Source organism: Phasianus colchicus, chromosome 10, assembly GCF_987193195.1.
Source record: "Phasianus colchicus chromosome 10, bPhaCol1.hap1.1, whole genome shotgun sequence".
Lineage (NCBI taxonomy): Eukaryota > Metazoa > Chordata > Aves > Galliformes > Phasianidae > Phasianus > Phasianus colchicus.
The window spans coordinates 15767251-15786655 of record NC_143445.1 but is presented as its reverse complement, the minus strand read 5'-3'; the positions used below and the strand labels follow the sequence as shown (position 1 = coordinate 15786655).

General features: G+C 58.3%; 1 protein-coding gene across 1 annotated transcript; it reads right to left on the bottom strand.

Annotated features, from left to right (window-relative positions):
* Nucleotides 1-319: 319 nt before the first annotated feature.
* LOC116235506 (uncharacterized) lies at nucleotides 320-18537 on the bottom strand. The gene is made up of 27 exons (XM_090147785.1): nucleotides 18363-18537; nucleotides 8834-18250; nucleotides 8186-8325; nucleotides 7821-7985; nucleotides 7585-7740; nucleotides 7377-7507; nucleotides 7086-7174; nucleotides 6583-6948; nucleotides 6351-6470; nucleotides 5965-6167; nucleotides 5521-5599; nucleotides 5182-5352; nucleotides 4960-5061; nucleotides 4530-4766; nucleotides 4086-4220; nucleotides 3774-3952; nucleotides 3526-3685; nucleotides 3349-3447; nucleotides 3056-3238; nucleotides 2894-2967; nucleotides 2650-2714; nucleotides 2283-2479; nucleotides 1940-2108; nucleotides 1690-1860; nucleotides 982-1019; nucleotides 774-856; nucleotides 320-604 (listed from the first exon to the last, which is right to left on the bottom strand). The coding sequence occupies exons 1-27, from the start codon at nucleotides 18535-18537 to the stop codon at nucleotides 548-550; spliced, it is 13161 nt and encodes a 4386-aa protein (XP_090003911.1). The 3' UTR covers nucleotides 320-547.
* Between the last annotated feature and the right edge of the window lie 868 nt (nucleotides 18538-19405).

Here is a 19405-nt window from a genome sequence, read left to right as displayed (position 1 = left end):
GCCTGGGGATGGCACTAAAGGGGATTTTAGCCCCCAGCATCTGGGCCTTTGCACCTTGCATTGGTTCAACCCTGTGATTGGAAATAGTGGGAGAAAAATAATACTGTGTGTGTGAGAACACCTGAATTTTTGCAAAAGCACCAAAGTTCTTGTCACGTTGCATCCCTTCAATAAAGCATCAGAAGGTCTGAGCATCACCAGTGAAGTGCAACCATCTCTCTGGTGGGTGGGATGGGAGTGGGCTCGGAGCAGGGACTGGTTTGTGTGATCTGATGTTGAGAGCTGGGAGTGCACACATCACTCAGCACAATGCCCTCATTTCATTTTTATTCTGATTTGTTCATAATGCGGTGTGATTGCTGGGTCTGGTTGCACCATGCTGGGGCACACCCCGCGGTAGACACTCCTATGGATGACCCCAATCACTTCTTCAGGTCCTCAGCAAAAGGTCCCGTTGCTTTGGTGACCCATGTCCTCATGGCACAGCCATGTCCCACAGCCCTGTATGTTCCATCCCCTTCCCATGGCCGGAGCCCTGCAGAGCATGTTAGGGCTGCGCAGTGCCTTGGCTTGGAGGCAGGACGTGGGGTCTCTTGAACCTCATCTGCAAAAAGGGACACAGGACAAGCGGTGTTCTAGTTGCACAATCCCTGCACTGAACCCCAGCAGCAGTGCAGATCCTGCTGTCCCCAGCATCCCAAGCAGACTTTGAGCCCTGGGACAAGGACACTGCTGTGCTGCCCCACACACAGGGACAGTGACCCCGGGCACACCTGGATGGATGGATCAATGGCCTGGAGCTGAGGTTCCCAGAGCCTTCCTGAGGCCTCTGCCCCCTCTTCTGCCTTCATTAGGGCTGAGATGAGGAAGAAGAGCAGAGCTGGGAGAGTACTGTGGGGACAGCTGGGGGGCATAGGGCCACTCCACTGCCTGCTCTGTCGCTCAGAGCTGTGCTACAAAGCAGACTAGTGGCATACTCACAGGAGAACGGCCGCTCTCTCCAGAAGGTCCCCTTGGTCCTAGGAGAGGAGGACAGAATGGGGACAACTCATCAGTGGGGCAGGAAAGCCCCTGACTTGTGCTCAGCCCCCTGAGTGGGGAGCACTGACTGAGTGTGGGGCTGTGGACAGGAATTGAGGAGCAAAATCCCCAGCTCCAGCACACACTCCATTTCTTGCCTTGTCCCAAATGCAAACAAATGCTCTGGTGCACTGGGGTCTCAGATGCAGATCTTTCCACCCCACACATCCCATACCAAGGATAGGGTGGAGGTGGGGATGAGTTGGCACTACTCCCCCAGCCAGCTCTGCCCCTGCAATGTGCTTTATTTCTTGCTCCAGACCTGCTCCTCCCAGCAACACATGAATTTCAGTGGAAATCATTTGGATGGCATTCAAATTAAAATCAACAAAGTCCTTCTGTAACCAAACACAGGGTGGGACAGGGAAGAAACGTGACCGCTCTCTGACATGGAGGAGAAGGAAGTTGTCACTCCTCATTGCAGCAGACAACTGCAAATGGGGTGGATGATGCTGAAGGGGCTCAGCCTCCTTCCCCAGAACACCCCTGTCCCCTACCTGGGATAGATTTTCCACTTTTTCAGCATGGCAAGGCTTCTCCTGACACCCACCCTCAACACCCTGTCCCACAGCACCCACCTTATGGGCCCAGCCCCAATCCCTCGCTCACCCCCGGGGCTCCCGACACCGACGGCAGAGCTGTGCAGCCAAAAAGGCAGTGGAGAGCAGGAGGCAGAGCAGTGCCAGGGCCCCCACCATGATGCTGATGAAGGCGGCGAGGCTGACAGCGAGCTGCTCGCAGTGGGCACCACCCGGGGAGAAGATGGAGAAGGGCACGCAGCTGTGGAGGGGATGGAGATTCAGATACAAGGAGGGGTGGCTGTGCGGGGTGGCATTGCCCCCCCCAGTGTCATAGCTACCTGCATGTGGGACCCTCAGGCAGGTGTTGGCAGTGGCCACCGTGCTGGCAGTAGCCCTTCTTGCAGGGGGAGATGCAGGTCAGTCCGCTTGTCCCCACATAGTCGAGCTGGTAACCCTCATAGCCATATAGCGTGCAGGAGAAGTAGTGCTGCAGCTCAGGCACTGATACTGCAGAGGGATGGGGCCATGCATGGGTGCTTGGGGCAGCATCACCACTTGGTGCATCCCCAGGACCTCTTGGTGGTGATCAGCACCAAACCACCTCCATCACAACCCCAGGGTGCACTGGATAGCAGGGGACAGCCATGGGGGTCTCATCACCCTTGGTGCTGGGGCACTCACACTTCACCAGGTCCGTGATGTTGTCCAGGTGTAGGCTTGCAAAGAGGAGATGTGCACCCACCTCCCGCCGTGCCCTCTGCCCATTGAAAGCAGTGGTAATGGCTGCTGCCAGCTCCTCATTCAGGAACTGGATGACAAAGCTGCTGCTGTTGTAGGTAAATTTGGCCACCACAGCAAAGGTGAGGCCGTCAGCTGTCCTGCTGGGAGAGGAGCTGGCTGCCATCCTCAGTTTCCCCATGACTTATGGGGAAAAGAAGGGAGGGGGCTCATTGCTATAAGGGTTTAGCGGTACTGGGGCTGGAAAAGCAGATCCCTGGGGGCAAAACTCTTTGTATTCCAAGCTCTACTCTGTCTGCTCAGCACTCACATGCGGGTGATGTTGGTGTTGCTCCAAAATGCCTTCACCTCCAGAGAGCCCAGGATGGCTGAGACCTGTGCCAAGGGGTTGGGTGGGGCATTTATGAGGGCTGTGACCCTATACCCCAGCCCCAATTGCCTCTCAGGCATGGGGCATGTGGAGCTGGATCCCTGGAGGGGGTAATGCAGCGGCACCCCAAGCTGCAGCATCCCACCCATCCACAAGCCACAGCCCTTTCCCTACAACTACGCACAGTGGCATTGATTTCCTCAGCTGTGGCACTTTGCATTGCCCTGACCCACAGCAGCACGCTCCTCTGGGGCAGATCTGGGGACAAAACAGCAGCAGTGCCTCTGTGTCTCAGGGCTGGGTGAGCTGGGATGGGTGACAGCCCCACGTGGAGCACAGCACCCACCTGCGCTGGCCAGGGGCCGAAAGTCCCCTCCTGCCACCACGCAGTGCCGGTCGGTAAATGCTGGGGGACACTCACAGGTGGGTGTACAGGAGGGGGGGTGCAGGCGGCAGCGTCCTCCATTGCTGCAGAAGCCCTCAGGGCAGGAGTGGGACCTGCAGGCAGTGCCACATCCCAGACCCTCCCCTGTGGGATGGGAATACATGATGCAGGAGGCAGACACTGCTTTTTTGGAGCTGAGGTGTTTTGCTTGTTACCCCATGCAAAGCTGTGCATCCCAGGATGCCTGCACTCACCCGTTGCATCGCTGGGGCAGGAACAGGTATAGCTGCCCACAGTGTTGGTGCAGGTGAGGTTCCCCTGGCACGTCGTCTTCTGCACACACTCATCGATATCTGCAGTGCAATGCAGCATGGCACCGGGCGAAACCCCTTGAGGCCCCAGTGTTCATTCCCATAATGAGCCCACGTCACCTGCACAGTGCTGCCCATCGCCGGTCAGTCCAGGTGGGCAGGGACCACAGCCCATGTGCGGGTCACAGCTCACCCCAGGGAAGCAGCCCTGGGCACAGGGGTCTGGTGCATGCTGGCAGAAGGGGCCCCAGTATCCATCGTCACACCTGCAGGCTGCCAGCTGCCAAGGGATTGTGACACTGGCTTAGGGGACACGAGGACAGATGGGATGGGGCTGGTGGCAGGAAGACGTCCCAGAGCTTTGCTACCTGCAAGGAGGAGCTGGCAATGGTGGTCGTGCTGCTGTAGTCACACTGCTGGATTTTGCGGCAGCTGCACAGGGTGAAGCTGAGCTGCAGGAGGGCTGGGGGGAGGTGTGGGCTGACAGCCTGCAGGGTGATGCTGAGTGGGGCTGTCCCACGGGGCTCCCATGTCAGCGTGCCGTCCTCTGCAGGAAGTGGAGGAGGAGGGGGCACGTGGTAGTGGTCACGTCCCAGCCCTCCTGGAGGGGTTCCATCCAGAACCCAATGTCTGTGCGGTGCCCGTCCTGCCCCCATCCCGTCCCCTCTCTCCATCCCTACCTGATATGTTGAGCTCTGGTGAGACGTGAGGGACAAAGCGTACACCCGGCCCTGTAGCTCGGTATTGCCTGGTGATTTGTTCTGTCCTGAATGCTGTGAGCAATGGGCTGCCGGTGATGATGGGAGGGAAGGAATCTGAGGGAAGAGCAGCCCTGTGTGCTCACCATGAGATCTTGGCATCTCTTGGTCTATGTACCTCGCAGTGATGAGGTGGCCCTGGGCAGATGTAGCCATGGCCACCCAACAAAATCCCTTCTGGGTGGCATCTCCCAGGCCTGAGTACCAGCCAGCCGTGCCATGCAACTCAAGACTTTGGTGGCATCTCCCAGGATTGGAGATGAGCCAGCCATGCACTGCAACTCCAGAACTTGGTGGCATTTCTCTTGCCTCATATAGCCCCAGGGAGGGAGCAGGGCTCTTCCCAGTTCCCCACACCCCACTTACCGAGTGCTGCCTTTCTCTTCTGGTAGTCCTCCACTAGGCTCTGGGTGGCCAGACCCAGGGCCACATCCCCTGTGCTCAGCATGTCATAGATGCACTCCCTGCAACCGTGGCACTGCGAGGCTGCCAGCTGATATTGGGTTTTGTTCTCCTGTCGCAGCTGAGACAAGAAGATGGGGTTGAAGGTTCTTACTGGTGCAGCCAGGGGTTGGGCAAACAGGCTGTATTCTCCAACAGCCCCTGCAAGAGAGCACATCATGAGTAGGACCTCGTGTTTTTAAAGCTAGCTCTTTTTAGGGCTGGTTTCCATGCAGTTTTAAAGAAATTGAAGGGCTCCCTTGGCACTAGTTTTGTTCAAACCTCTCCAGCCGGTGCATGGCCAGAAGGTGCCGGAGTGTGGGATGGCCAGGCTGGGTCCCAAGCTCAGACTTACAGGTCATCCCATAGCTGAAGATATCTTCCTCACTGCTGTTTACAGGGATGTTAGTTCCATTTGGCATCTGGAAGTCATCTGCTGGGTTGTGGTTCCATACACCTGGTGTAAATTCACTGTGGGACTGGAGTCCCCAAGGTCTGCCAGCAGCTATGGGGTGGGAAGGGGACCTTGCCCCTGGCCCTGCAGCAGTGCTGGAGGAGAGGTGAGAGGAGTCCTCACCCAGCAGGCCCTTGGTGCCATTGTGGTACTGCTCCAGCAGGCTGCATACCGCACTGAGCATCCCAGAGCTGGCTGAGACGGAGATGGAGATGGTCCCATCAAAGATGGCCGTGATGGAGGAAGTGTTGACCAGCAGGACACCGGGGCTGTAGTACACCTCAGCATCCATGTCTGCAAAAGAAGACGCAGAGGGAGCCCACACAAGTCTGGGATCTGAAATGATGTCTCTGAATTCAGGGACGGGAGCATTCCCAACCTCATCAGCCAAGTGCCTATGGGATGGGTACACCTCTGATCTCCCTCAGATACAGTTAACATTTAACACCATGTCCTCCTTACCTTGGGAGTAGGAAAACTGGATGGTTTCATGGTTCAGTAGAACTTGGACCTCATTACGGCTCCCCAAGGTCCACTCAACCTGCAAATGGATAACTGCTCAAGTTGTCCCTCCTGCTTGTTCCTCCCCACCCTCTGCTGAGGACACACTGCTGGATCCTGTCCTCCTCCAGCCCCAGAAGAGGTGTTCACCCTGGAAGATGTGTTGGCACAGTCTTTGCCCCAGCAAACACACGGCAACACAGCTTTGATGGCTGCATGGGTAAGGATGGTGAGTTCTCTCCGCTGACACAGGGCACATATGGGCTGCCACCACTGCTTGGTTGACCACCAACGGTTGACCATTGCAACATGTGGGCTCCAGGCTCAGAGCCCTCTCAAGGGCTGCTTTGGTGACAATGGGAGATATCACTTACCAAAACGGGTGCAGAGAGTAGCTCTACTCACTGTTGTGGTGGTGCTGGAGGTGTACTGGGCAACGAAGGCCATGAAGTTGGTGGCCCGGGCTGTGCTGGTGCGGGCCATGCGCCCTTGCAGCACAAAGCTGGTGTGGGCATCACTGGCCAGCAGCAGCATGAAGTCCCCGAGTGCATTGAAGGTGTAGGTGAGGCCATCCAGGGTAGTGATGTGGGGGTCCCCAAAGGCATTGGCTGGGGTCCGAAGGAAATTGAGTCGTTTTGAGAAGAGAAAGGAAAGTAAGTGCTGGTGTCATCAAACGGAGGAAAGCAAACCACGGTGCTCAGCAGTCTCCACTGGGATACTGCAAACCATGGCCTATGTGGCTATGGCCATGCCACCCGCCCAGTGCCCCACCACAGAGGAAGGGGACCTACCAGGGGTGGGTGGCACATATCCCTCACAGCCAGCTCTTGGTCTCTTCTCGCTGTACCTGGTGCAGAAATGAGGCTTCCCCACGTGCCGGCAGCACCATTCAAATGCCTCCAGCTCCCCATCTGTGGGGATACACTGGCTGGGTATTGGGGGTATGGGGGTCCCCCTGTTCCTGCAGAGTGTAGGCAGACCCTGCGGGTGTTTTAGGGCTGGGACAGGGCGGTGCCCACTCACTGTCTGAAGGGTTGTTGGGTGGGCTCCAGAATCTCTCCTGCCATCCTTCCAAAAACCCTGTGCCACGGTACACACACCGCACCCCAGCTCCCATCCGGCTGGGGGATGTGGTGCGCAGCACCGTCACAAAGAGATCTGAAGTATTTTGGGGTGTAGTGGCCACCCCAGGTGCAGGAGGGGACTCAGCACTTCTGCTCCGGCGGTATCGGGGGTCCAGCTCTGCCTGGGGCCGTGAGCAGGGGCAGGGCGGCAGCTCCATGCTCCAGGTGGATGGTGGTGGCTGTGCCTGCAGCCACGTCAGGCACTGCAGCCTGTAGTTCACCCGGCTGCGGTTGTCCAGCCGGAACAGCCACAGCCCACGCACATCTGGGGAGCAGTAGGAAAAAAGCACAGCAGGACTGCAGCGACCATTGAAACCTCACAGTGGGGCTTGTGCAAAAAGAGGGTCCCAACATCATCCATCCCCCCCAGCAGTGGATTGAGGGTCTCTCCTGGTGCCGTACCAGTGCCGGAGCTGCGGTGCTGATCTGGACGGTACCTAATAGCTGGTGGCTCTTCAGTCAGCTCACTGTTCTGGGCATAGCCATCACCACTAGGTAAAGAGAGGAGCTCTGGGGTTAGGGTTAGGTTAGGGTTATGTTCCTGCACCCAGTACACTGTGGGCAGGAGTTTCCAGTTGGGGCTGGGCAGCTTTGTGGGTTTTCCTTGGAGAGTGAAGCTTGAAATGGGACATGGCTACACTAGAGTTGAGAGGTGAGGGTATCTCTGGGGACACACAAAGAAGGACACAGCACCTGGAAAAGCCGATGAGCACATCCTTGGCTGCCAGCCCAGTGTAGTCCCACCGCATGCCACCATCCTGGTACAGCAGCAAGGCGAAGGAGCGGCTCCCATCAGTGGAGAGCACCGCCTGGTATGTGTTGGTCTGGGGAACCCATGGAGCCCCATCAGCACCCCACTGCTGTGCCCCATCCATTGTTAGTGGCAGTTCCCCTTTGTCACCTGTGCATCATCCAGCTGGGACGGGTATGGCGGAGCCTTCTCCCATGTCACCTTCAGAGTCCATTTAGCAGAGTATGGCACCCCCATGTATTTCTGAATCTTTGCTTCCACATCACGGATAATAGGATCTCGGATGGAGCCAAAAGTGGGGTACTCCTGTGGATTGCAGTGGGGTTTCAGTGGGTGAGGACTGGAGGCAGCGGGGTCACAGCCTGTAGGTGCCCAATGACCCTGACCTGGTACCAGGTGGTACCAACACCACGAGAGAAATCCGCATCATCCCAAAAGGCGGCCACCATGGGTAAAGCCTCGTGGCCACTGAAGCCCTGGGAAGGGGGGTGGGGGCTGGAGGGAACGTGGCTGTCCGTGGGAGGGAAAATGATTTGTCCATTGTCTGTAAACTGAGCAGAATGACAGGTTAGGTTGTATCCATACGCTACATACATACAAGCAGAAAAAAATCAATTTTAGGTGGTGAAAAATTAACATTAAATCAGGTTTCAGTTCCATTTGTGTGGGTTGTTTTTTTGTTTTTTTTTTTTCTTTTTTTTTTTTTCTACTGAGCAGGCTGCACATCCCGTATATAGGCATAAGAACTCACATAGAGGGTGTCCCGCAGTGCCTTCCCCAAGGGGAACCCAATCTCGGGCTTCAGCAGTGGGGAGTTAAAATCCACTGTTCTCTGGATGCACTCTGTGTCTCCTTCCGCTGCGCCAAATGGGTACAGTGACACTGCTGGGACTGACACAGGCAGGACATTAATGGGGGAGGTTAGAAACAATTAAACAATTAACTTCTGCTCCAGCTTTCATTCTGCTCAGCTGCCTCCTCACCCTGGGGTGTGATTTTGGTGATGGGTCCCCTATCCCCGGTGGAATCCCAAGATTCACCCTCAAGGATGCCTTCTCCCTCCGCCCCCCCCTAAATGCCGTCATGATATTTAACCCAATTTGGCTTTGTGGTGACTCAGGAGGCAGGGATTGCAACTGGAGGAAATGAGGCACTTCAGTCTCGGTGACTCCTCCGATTTTGGGCTGGAATGCTGTGAATAATGAACCCAATGTGAACCCTGGCACGTACGGTGGGGGGGTGTGCCAGCAGATGCTCATCGCCTCCAGGGTAAGAGCATGGCCAGGGGCTGGGCAAGAACTTGAGCAGATATTAAGTGAATTCTCTCCCTTAAGTGAAAATAAGGCTGAGGACCCCCTTCTCTCCTTCACGTTGGGAAAGGGGAAGAAAATCGACTTACCGAGCTCAGTGCCAGGCTTGGACATGGGATTCTGGGGGGTGGCATAAGTGGGTGCCCCTGGTGCTGTGATCGGTCCACTCTGTGCCCCTAAGTCTGGAGCTGCTCTGGTGGGGCTGCTGGCTGCTGGTATGCCCTCGGCAGGGCTGGACATGGCAGCAGATGCAGAGGTGGCCTTGTGGTTTGTCACTCTCAGGGCAGTGGGGACATCTTGCGTGGCAGACGGGGACTGGGCACCACTGCTGGCCATTGCCGTAGGAGGTGACACTGTGGTGTGCCTAATCACCATGGAGGTGTCAATGCTGGGTGAGCTAGCTGGTGCTGTGGCATCGCTGGAGGGGATGGTGTCCTTCCAGGACATGGCTGTGGCTTCCCATGTGTGTGTGCTGGAATCATTCAAGGCTGGGTCACGGAGAATGCTGGTGGCCTTGATGGGTGTCCCTGGGGTGACACGGGGGCTGTGTGGCCCCAAAGAGCTGCTGGGGACAGCAGAGGAGGGTGTTGTGACCATACTGAGAGAGGCATCTCTTGTTCTCACTGCTGGACCACTGGCACTGACACTGGGTGTGATGGATGCCACCACAGTTGATGTGACAGAGGATGCCACTACTGTCAGACTGCTGTTCTGGAAAACAGAAGGGGACACGCTCACATCTTGCTCAGCAGGGGACAGTGCTGTGACTGATGCCAGGGATGTGGGAGAACTTTGGCTGCTCACTGCAGATGGTGACACTGGGGTGGCCCTTCTGACACCCAGCTCAGCACTTCTGGCCACAGGGGTAGTGGCTGAGGAGGTGTCCACGTCCACTGTTACCCAAGCAGCACTGTGGCTGTGGTTCGACGTGGTTGTGCCCAGCTGAGAAGTGGTACTGGCACTGGAAGGATGTGGTGCTGGGAGTGCTGAGACCACAGAAGTGCTCTCAGTATTCGATCTGGGGGCAAGGATACCCACTGTGGGGTTTTCAACTGGGATTGAGCCTGCTACTGCCTGTGCGCGGCTGCCCAATCCCAGGGCCACTGACCCTATCATTTGCCCAACTGTGCTGCCACTGGGGAGTGCCACAGCAGGAACAGTGCTGGGGACACTGCCCATGTCCAGCTCCATCGGAGCGCCCTCAGTCTGCAGGACACCAGTGCCTGTGGAGGCTTCAGCAGTGATGGAAACATGCTGGGCACTGCCTGGGGCTATAAGTGGGGTGGTGAGTACATGCGGTGCAGTGCTGACATCCATGGCCGTGGCTGACGTGTCCTGAGCTGCTGTGGTGGTGGCATGGAGCTGAGAGGTGACACCGGCATGGGTGATGGCTGTGTCTCTGTGCAGTCCATCTCCAGATGTTCCGGGGGCTGGCAGCCCTGGGGCTGTGGCCTCACTGACACTGTCAATGGCAGGAGGAGGAGTGATTGTTGCTGGGGCTGTGCCTGGGGGGATCATGGTCCCTGATTTCTGTATTCCAACACGATGGGGAGACCCTGTGGCTGCTGGCACAGTGGGAGATGTGACACGGTCAGACGAGGTTGATGCAGGCTCAGTGCTCCCTGCAGTGATGCTGGCTGCTGTGACAAGAGGAGAGGTGGCCTCGTCCAGCCCTGGTGTCACCTCCTGGGACAGGCGCACAGTGGCTGTGTGCAGCTCAGCTGGGCTCCAGGTGAGGGAGTGGGGTGATGTCCCTGTGCTGTGTTGGACATCAGACAGCACCACGGTCTGTGCTGTTCCCGGTGTCCCTTCTGTGGTGCCAACACGGTGAGGCTGCACCAATGCATCATCATCAGCTGCTGTGCTGGTGGCTGAGGAAGGTGCATCTGTTCCCAGCAGCGGAGGAACTGCGCGGACATGGATCACTGCAGGAGACAAACCTGCACTGGGCATGGGGACGTCACCTGTCTGCATGCTGGTGGCACCCACATGTGCCTCAGTCACTGTTATCTCTTGCAGAGGGATGGCTGTTCCCAGGGTTGGCTTTTCACTGGAGATCTGCTGAGCACTGTGGTCTTCCACAGACTTCGTGGGAGTGGTGATGCTGTGCAGTGGCACTGAGGTGCCTGTCCCCTTCTCAGTGGGGTCACGTGGAGTTGGAGACATCATGGCTGTGTCTGGTCCATATGGGTCGCCACCATACACTGCAGTCACTGTCCCCGCTGCCATTCCAAATGTGCTGCCACTGGTGTGGGCAGCAGAGGCACCTCTCACTGCCCGGGTCCTGGTGCTGTACCCTCCTCCAGGGACACCATCTGAGAGCGACACAGCAGTAACCACACTGGCGGCTGTCCCCATACCCAGCCCTTTTGGGGTGTCCTTAGTCTGCAGGGCAGCAGTGCCCGTGGTGGCTTCAGCAGTGGTGATGGACATCATCTCAGCACTGCCCAGGGCTGCATATGGGGCGGTGGACACATGCGGTGCAGTGCTGACATCCATGGCCGTGGCTGACGTGCCCTGAGCTGCTGTGGTGGTGGCATGGAGCTGAGAGGTGACACCGGCATGGGTGATGGCTGTGTCTCTGTGCAGTCCATCTCCAGACATTCCGGGGGCTGGCAGCCCTGGGGCTGTGGCCTCACTGACACCGTCAATGGTAGGAGAAGGAGTGATTGTTGCTGAGGCTGTGCCTGGGAGGATCATGGTCCCTGATTTCTGTATTCCAACACGATGGGGAGACCCTGTGGCTGCTGGCACAGTGGGAGATGTGACACGGTCAGACGAGGTAGATGCAGGCTCGGTGTTCCCCGCAGTCATGCTGGCTGCTGTGACAAGAGGAGAGGTGGCCTCGTCCAGCCCTGGTGTCACCTCCTGGGACAGGCGCACAGTGGCTGTGTGCAGCTCAGCTGGGCTCCAGGTGAGGGAATGGGGTGATGTCCCTGTGCTGAGTTGAACATCATCAGACAGTACCACAGTCTGTGCTGTCCCCAGTGTCCCCTCAGCATGGTGAGGCTGCACCAACGCATCATCATCAGTTGCTGTGCTGGTGGCTGAGGAAGGTGCTTCTGTTCCCAGCACCGGAGGAGTTGCAGTGGCAAGCATCACAGGTGGTGACAAATGTTCACTGGGCCCTGGGACATCTCCTGTCAGAATGCTGCTGTCACTCGCATGTTCCTTGTCTGCGATCCCTTCTAGAGGCACAGCTGTTCCTGGTGCGGGCTGCTCAGCAGTGCTCTGCAGAGATCTGGGTGACCCCACAGACATTGTGGGAGCGGTGCTGCTGTGCAGTGGCACTGGGGGGCTCATCCAATACTCCATGGGATCATGTAGAGATGCTGACAGCGTGCCCATGGCTGGTCCATATGACTCAGAGCCAAAACTTGGACTCACAGTCCTACCTACCCATCCAGATGAGCTACCACTGGGGTGGGCAGCAGAGGCACCTCTCACTGCCCGGGTCCTGGTGCTGTACCCTCCTCCAAGGACACCATCTGAGAGCGACACAGCAGCACCCACGCCGGTGACTGTCCCCATACCCAGTCCTTTCGGGGTGTCCTCAGTCTGCAGGGCAGCAGTGCCTGTGGTGGCTTCAGCAGTGGTGATGGACATCATCTCAGCACTGCCCAGGGCTGCATACGGGGCGGTGGATACATGCGGTGCAGTGCTGACATCCATGGCCGTGGCTGACGTGCCCTGAGCTGCTGTGGTGGTGGCATGGAGCTGAGAGGTGACACTGGCATGGGTGATGGCTGTGTCTCTGTGCAGTCCATCTCCAGATGTTCCGGGGGCTGGCAGCCCTGGGGCTGTGGCCTCACTGACACCGTCAATGGTAGGAGAAGGAGTGATTGTTGCTGGGGCTGTGCCTGGGGGGATCATGGCCCTTGATTTCTGTATTCCAACACGATGGGGAGATCCTGTGGCTGCTGGCACAGTGGGAGATGTGACACGGTCAGACGAGGTTGATGCAGGCTCAGTGCTCCCTGCAGTGATGCTGGCTGCTGTGACAAGAGGAGAGGTGGCCTCGTCCAGCCCTGGTGTCACCTCCTGGGACAGGCGCACAGTGGCTGTGTGCAGCTCAGCTGGGCTCCAGGTGAGGGAGTGGGGTGATGTCCCTGTGCTGTGTTGGACATCAGACAGCACCACGGTCTGTGCTGTTCCCGGTGTCCCTTCTGTGGTGCCAACACGGTGAGGCTGCACCAATGCATCATCATCAGCTGCTGTGCTGGTGGCTGAGGAAGGTGCATCTGTTCCCAGCAGCGGAGGAACTGCGCGGACATGGATCACTGCAGGAGACAAACCTCCACTGGGCATTGGGACGTCACCTGTCAGCATGCTGGTGGCACCCACATGTGCCTCAGTCACTGTTATCTCTTGCAGAGGGATGGCTGTTCCCAGGGTTGGCTTTTCACTGGAGATCTGCTGAGCATTATGTTGTCCCACAGACTTCGTGGGAGGGGTGCTGCTGCGCAGTGGCACTGAGGTGCTTGTCACCTTCTCAGTGGGGTCACGTGGAGTTGGAGACATCATGGCTGTGTCTGGTCCATATGGGTTGCCACCATACACTGCAGTCACTGTCCCTGCTGCCCTTCCAAATATGCTGCCACTGGGGTTGGCAGCAGAGGCACCTCTCACTGCCAGGGTCCTGGTGCTGTACCCTCCTCCAGGGACACCATCTGAGAGCGACACAGCAGCACCCACGCCGGTGACTGTCCCCATACCCAGTCCTTTTGGGGTGTCCTCGGTCTGCAGGGCAGCAGTGCCTGTGGTGGCTTCAGCAGTGGTGATGGACATCATCTCAGCACTGCCCAGGGCTGCATACGGGGCGGTGGATACATGCAGTGCAGACCTGACATCCATGGCCGTGGCTGACGTGCCCTGAGCTGCTGCGGTGGTGGCATGGAGCTGAGAGGTGACACCGGCATGGGTGATGGCTGTGTCTCTGTGCAGTCCATCTCCAGATGTTCTGGGGGCTGGCAGCCCTGGGGCTGTGGCCTCACTGACACCGTCAGTGGCAGGAGAAGGAGTGATTGTTGCTGAGGCTGTGCCTGGGAGGATCATGGTCCCTGATTTCTGTATTCCAACACGATGGGGAGACCCTGTGGTTGCTGGCACAGTGGGAGATGTGACACGGTCAGACGAGTTTGATGCAGGCTCGGTGTTCCCCGCAGTCATACTGGCTGCTGTGACAAGAGGAGAGGTGGCCTCGTCCAGCCCTGGTGTCACCTCCTGGGACAGGCGCACAGTGGCTGTGTGCAGCTCAGCTGGGCTCCAGGTGAGGGAGTGGGGTGATGTCCCTGTGCTGTGTTGGACATCAGACAGCACCACGGTCTGTGCTGTTCCCGGTGTCCCTTCTGCGGTGCCAACACGGTGAGGCTGCACCAATGCATCATCATCAGCTGCTGTGCTGGTGGCTGAGGAAGGTGCATCTGTTCCCAGCAGCGGGGGAACTGCGCGGACATGGATCACTGCAGGAGACAAACCTGCACTGGGCATGGGGACGTCACCTGTCTGCATGCTGGTGGCACCCACATGTGCCTCAGTCACTGTTATCTCTTGCAGAGGGATGGCTGTTCCCAGGGTTGGCTTTTCACTGGAGATCTGCTGAGCACTGTGGTCTTCCACAGACTTCGTGGGAGTGGTGCCGCTGTGCAGTGGCACTGAGGTGCCTGTCCCCTTCTCAGTGGGGTCACGTGGAGTTGGAGACATCATGGCTGTGTCTGGTCCATATGGGTCGCCACCATACACTGCAGTCACTGTCCCCGCTGCCATTCCAAATGTGCTGCCACTGGTGTGGGCAGCAGAGGCACCTCTCACTGCCCGGGTCCTGGTGCTGTACCCTCCTCCAGGGACACCATCTGAGAGCGACACAGCAGTAACCACACTGGCGGCTGTCCCCATACCCAGCCCTTTTGGGGTGTCCTTAGTCTGCAGGGCAGCAGTGCCCGTGGTGGCTTCAGCAGTGGTGATGGACATCATCTCAGCACTGCCCAGGGCTGCATATGGGGCGGTGGACACATGCGGTGCAGTGCTGACATCCATGGCCGTGGCTGACGTGCCCTGAGCTGCTGTGGTGGTGGCATGGAGCTGAGAGGTGACACCGGCATGGGTGATGGCTGTGTCTCTGTGCAGTCCATCTCCAGACATTCCGGGGGCTGGCAGCCCTGGGGCTGTGGCCTCACTGACACCGTCAATGGTAGGAGAAGGAGTGATTGTTGCTGAGGCTGTGCCTGGGAGGATCATGGTCCCTGATTTCTGTATTCCAACACGATGGGGAGACCCTGTGGCTGCTGGCACAGTGGGAGATGTGACACGGTCAGACGAGGTTGATGCAGGCTCAGTGTTCCCCGCAGTGATACTGGCTGCTGTGACAAGAGGAGAGGTGGCCTCGTCCAGCCCTGGTGTCACCTCCTGGGACAGGCGCACAGTGGCTGTGTGCAGCTCAGCTGGGCTCCAGGTGAGGGAATGGGGTGATGTCCCTGTGCTGAGTTGAACATCATCAGACAGTACCACAGTCTGTGCTGTCCCCAGTGTCCCCTCAGCATGGTGAGGCTGCACCAACGCATCATCATCAGTTGCTGTGCTGGTGGCTGAGGAAGGTGCTTCTGTTCCCAGCACCAGAGGAGTTGCAGTGGCAAGCATCACAGGTGGTGACAAATGTTCACTGGGCCCTGGGACATCTCCTGTCAGAATGCTGCTGTCACTCGCATGTTCCTTGTCTGCGATCCCTTCTAGAGGCACAGCTGTTCCTGGTGCGGGCTGCTCAGCAGTGCTCTGCAGAGATCTGGGTGACCCCACAGACATTGTGGGAGCGGTGCTGCTGTGCAGTGGCACTGGGGGGCTCATCCAATACTCCATGGGATCATGTAGAGATGCTGACAGCGTGCCCATGGCTGGTCCATATGACTCAGAGCCAAAACTTGGACTCACAGTCCTACCTACCCATCCAGATGAGCTACCACTGGGGTGGGCAGCAGAGGCACCTCTCACTGCCCGGGTCCTGGTGCTGTACCCTCCTCCAAGGACACCATCTGAGAGCGACACAGCAGCACCCACGCCGGTGACTGTCCCCATACCCAGTCCTTTCGGGGTGTCCTCAGTCTGCAGGGCAGCAGTGCCTGTGGTGGCTTCAGCAGTGGTGATGGACATCATCTCAGCACTGCCCAGGGCTGCATACGGGGCGGTGGATACATGCGGTGCAGTGCTGACATCCATGGCCGTGGCTGACGTGCCCTGAGCTGCTGTGGTGGTGGCATGGAGCTGAGAGGTGACACTGGCATGGGTGATGGCTGTGTCTCTGTGCAGTCCATCTCCAGATGTTCCGGGGGCTGGCAGCCCTGGGGCTGTGGCCTCACTGACACCGTCAATGGTAGGAGAAGGAGTGATTGTTGCTGGGGCTGTGCCTGGGGGGATCATGGCCCTTGATTTCTGTATTCCAACACGATGGGGAGATCCTGTGGCTGCTGGCACAGTGGGAGATGTGACACGGTCAGACGAGGTTGATGCAGGCTCAGTGCTCCCTGCAGTGATGCTGGCTGCTGTGACAAGAGGAGAGGTGGCCTCGTCCAGCCCTGGTGTCACCTCCTGGGACAGGCGCACAGTGGCTGTGTGCAGCTCAGCTGGGCTCCAGGTGAGGGAGTGGGGTGATGTCCCTGTGCTGTGTTGGACATCAGACAGCACCACGGTCTGTGCTGTTCCCGGTGTCCCTTCTGTGGTGCCAACACGGTGAGGCTGCACCAACGCATCATCATCAGCTGCTGTGCTGGTGGCTGAGGAAGGTGCATCTGTTCCCAGCAGCGGAGGAACTGCGCGGACATGGATCACTGCAGGAGACAAACCTCCACTGGGCATTGGGACGTCACCTGTCAGCATGCTGGTGGCACCCACATGTGCCTCAGTCACTGTTATCTCTTGCAGAGGGATGGCTGTTCCCAGGGTTGGCTTTTCACTGGAGATCTGCTGAGCATTATGTTGTCCCACAGACTTCGTGGGAGGGGTGCTGCTGCGCAGTGGCACTGAGGTGCTTGTCACCTTCTCAGTGGGGTCACGTGGAGTTGGAGACATCATGGCTGTGTCTGGTCCATATGGGTTGCCACCATACACTGCAGTCACTGTCCCTGCTGCCCTTCCAAATATGCTGCCACTGGGGTTGGCAGCAGAGGCACCTCTCACTGCCAGGGTCCTGGTGCTGTACCCTCCTCCAGGGACACCATCTGAGAGCGACACAGCAGCAGCCACGCCGGTGACTGTCACCATACCCAGTCCTTTTGGGGTGTCCTCGGTCTGCAGGGCAGCAGTGCCTGTGGTGGCTTCAGCAGTGGTGATGGACATCATCTCAGCACTGCCCAGGGCTGCATACGGGGCGGTGGATACATGCAGTGCAGACCTGACATCCATGGCCGTGGCTGACGTGCCCTGAGCTGCTGCGGTGGTGGCATGGAGCTGAGAGGTGACACCGGCATGGGTGATGGCTGTGTCTCTGTGCAGTCCATCTCCAGATGTTCTGGGGGCTGGCAGCCCTGGGGCTGTGGCCTCACTGACACCGTCAATGGTAGGAGAAGGAGTGATTGTTGCTGGGGCTGTGCCTGGGGGGATCATGGCCCTTGATTTCTGTATTCCAACACGATGGGGAGATCCTGTGGCTGCTGGCACAGTGGGAGATGTGACACGGTCAGACGAGTTTGATGCAGGCTCAGTACTCCCCGCAGTGATGCTGGCTGCTGTGACAAGAGGAGAGGTGGCCTCGTCCAGCCCTGGTGTCACCTCCTGGGACAGGCGCACAGTGGCTGTGTGCAGCTCAGCTGGGCTCCAGGTGAGGGAGTGGGGTGATGTCCCTGTGCTGTGTTGGACATCAGACAGCACCACGGTCTGTGCTGTTCCCGGTGTCCCTTCTGCGGTGCCAACACGGTGAGGCTGCACCAATGCATCATCATCAGTTGCTGTGCTGGTGGAAGAGGAAGGTGCTTCTGTTCCCAGCACCGGAGGAACTGCAGGGACACGGACCACTGCAGGAGACAAACCTGCACTGGGCATTGGGACGTCACCTGTTTGCATGCTGGTGGCACGCATATGTTCCTCAGTCACTGTCATCTCTTGCAAAGGCACAGCTCTTCCTGTTGCGGGCTGCCCAGCAGCACTCTGCAGAGCTTTGGATGACCCCACAGACATTGTGGGGGCAGTGCTTCTGCCCAATGGCACTGAAGTGCCTGTCCCCTTCTCTGAGGGTACACGTGGAGCTGGGGACAGCCTGGCTGTGGCTGTCTCTGTATCCCTGTTCCCATGGGTAACAGCCATTGTGTGCCCTGTAGGCACTGGGGATGTGATCTGAGTGGGGCCAGGAGCGATGGGGACACTGGTCAGCCAGCCGGTTTGTTTTGGATAAGCAAGCCCTGCCTGGGGACTGTCCGATTCTGCCATCCCCCCAGAGACTGCTGCACTAGAAGGCATCTCCTGCTCCTTGCTGGGACTCATGGGGTCCAGTGCTGCCAGCACCACTTGCGGCACTGCATTGCCTGTGAGGAGACAGAAGGCAATTCCACCCATACCAACCCCTGAGCATGCTGCCCACCCAAGCACTGGGCTGAGCTCCCTGGTGGGCAGGGATCAACTCCAATCTGGCATTACCTGAACCATCCCTGAGGACAGAAGGCTGCTCTGTTCGGTCAGGGGACAGCTGGCACATGCCCAGCTCGGCCACAGTGGGTGAAATATCCTGATGTTGTTCGGCACTGATGCTGTCAGGCACGTAGGAGCCGCCAACCGGCTCTGCTGGGTCCTGTGCTGGGACAAGGGGCCCCATGCCTGCTGCTCCCGCATTCCCTGGTGGGGCTTGGGTGTGAGCAAGGGCAGGCTGAGAAACAAGCCCTTTGCTTCCCACTACAATCCATTGGGTGCCAATCTCTCCTCCCCACCATGCAGGCTGTTGCAGGACAAATCCCCGTGCCTCCTTGGCACCATGGTGTGCCCGGCTGCCCCGGTGACGCAGACGACCCCGGCACTCACCTGGCAGCACCCAGAGTCCCCACAGCACCCAGCTCCACAGCAGCTGCCCCATGGTGTGGGCACAAAGGCTCCCGGCACCGCTGGCACCTCCTCGCTGTCCGAGGGCCAGTGATGCAATGAGGCGTCTCCTCCGCTGAGCACTGCCCTGTGCCAGCCTCCTCCAGCTGCCACTGCCATGTGGGGATGCCACATGCCACCAACAGCTCCCCAAGCCCATAGAGACAGCTGTGCCCCAGCCCCGAGGATGTGCTGGTGGCTGGGGTCATCCTTTTAGCCCTTGCTTTAGCCATGAGGAGGTTTTAAGACCCTATATACGGTGAAGCCACAGCTGACATTTGAAGGTTAAGATACACTTAGAGTTGATCACCTCTTGAAACCACTCAATGGCTTGCAAAAGGCCACAGGATGGCAAAGGGGGCTCAGGTCCCCAATACTGCTGGGGTGCTTGCCAAAACCCCACATCCACCCCACCTTATTTGCTGCCAGGTCCCAGCCACGCTTGGCCAGGTAGACGATAACCCCCAGAACCCATGGGCCTGCCGCCAAGGAGGAACAAGGAAGGGAGCAGCTGCCTCGGGGTCCTGCACTGCTTAACCCTTCCCCATCCCCTGGGGCACTGCATTGTCCCCCAGGATGCACAGAGACCGAGCAGCACTCATCACACC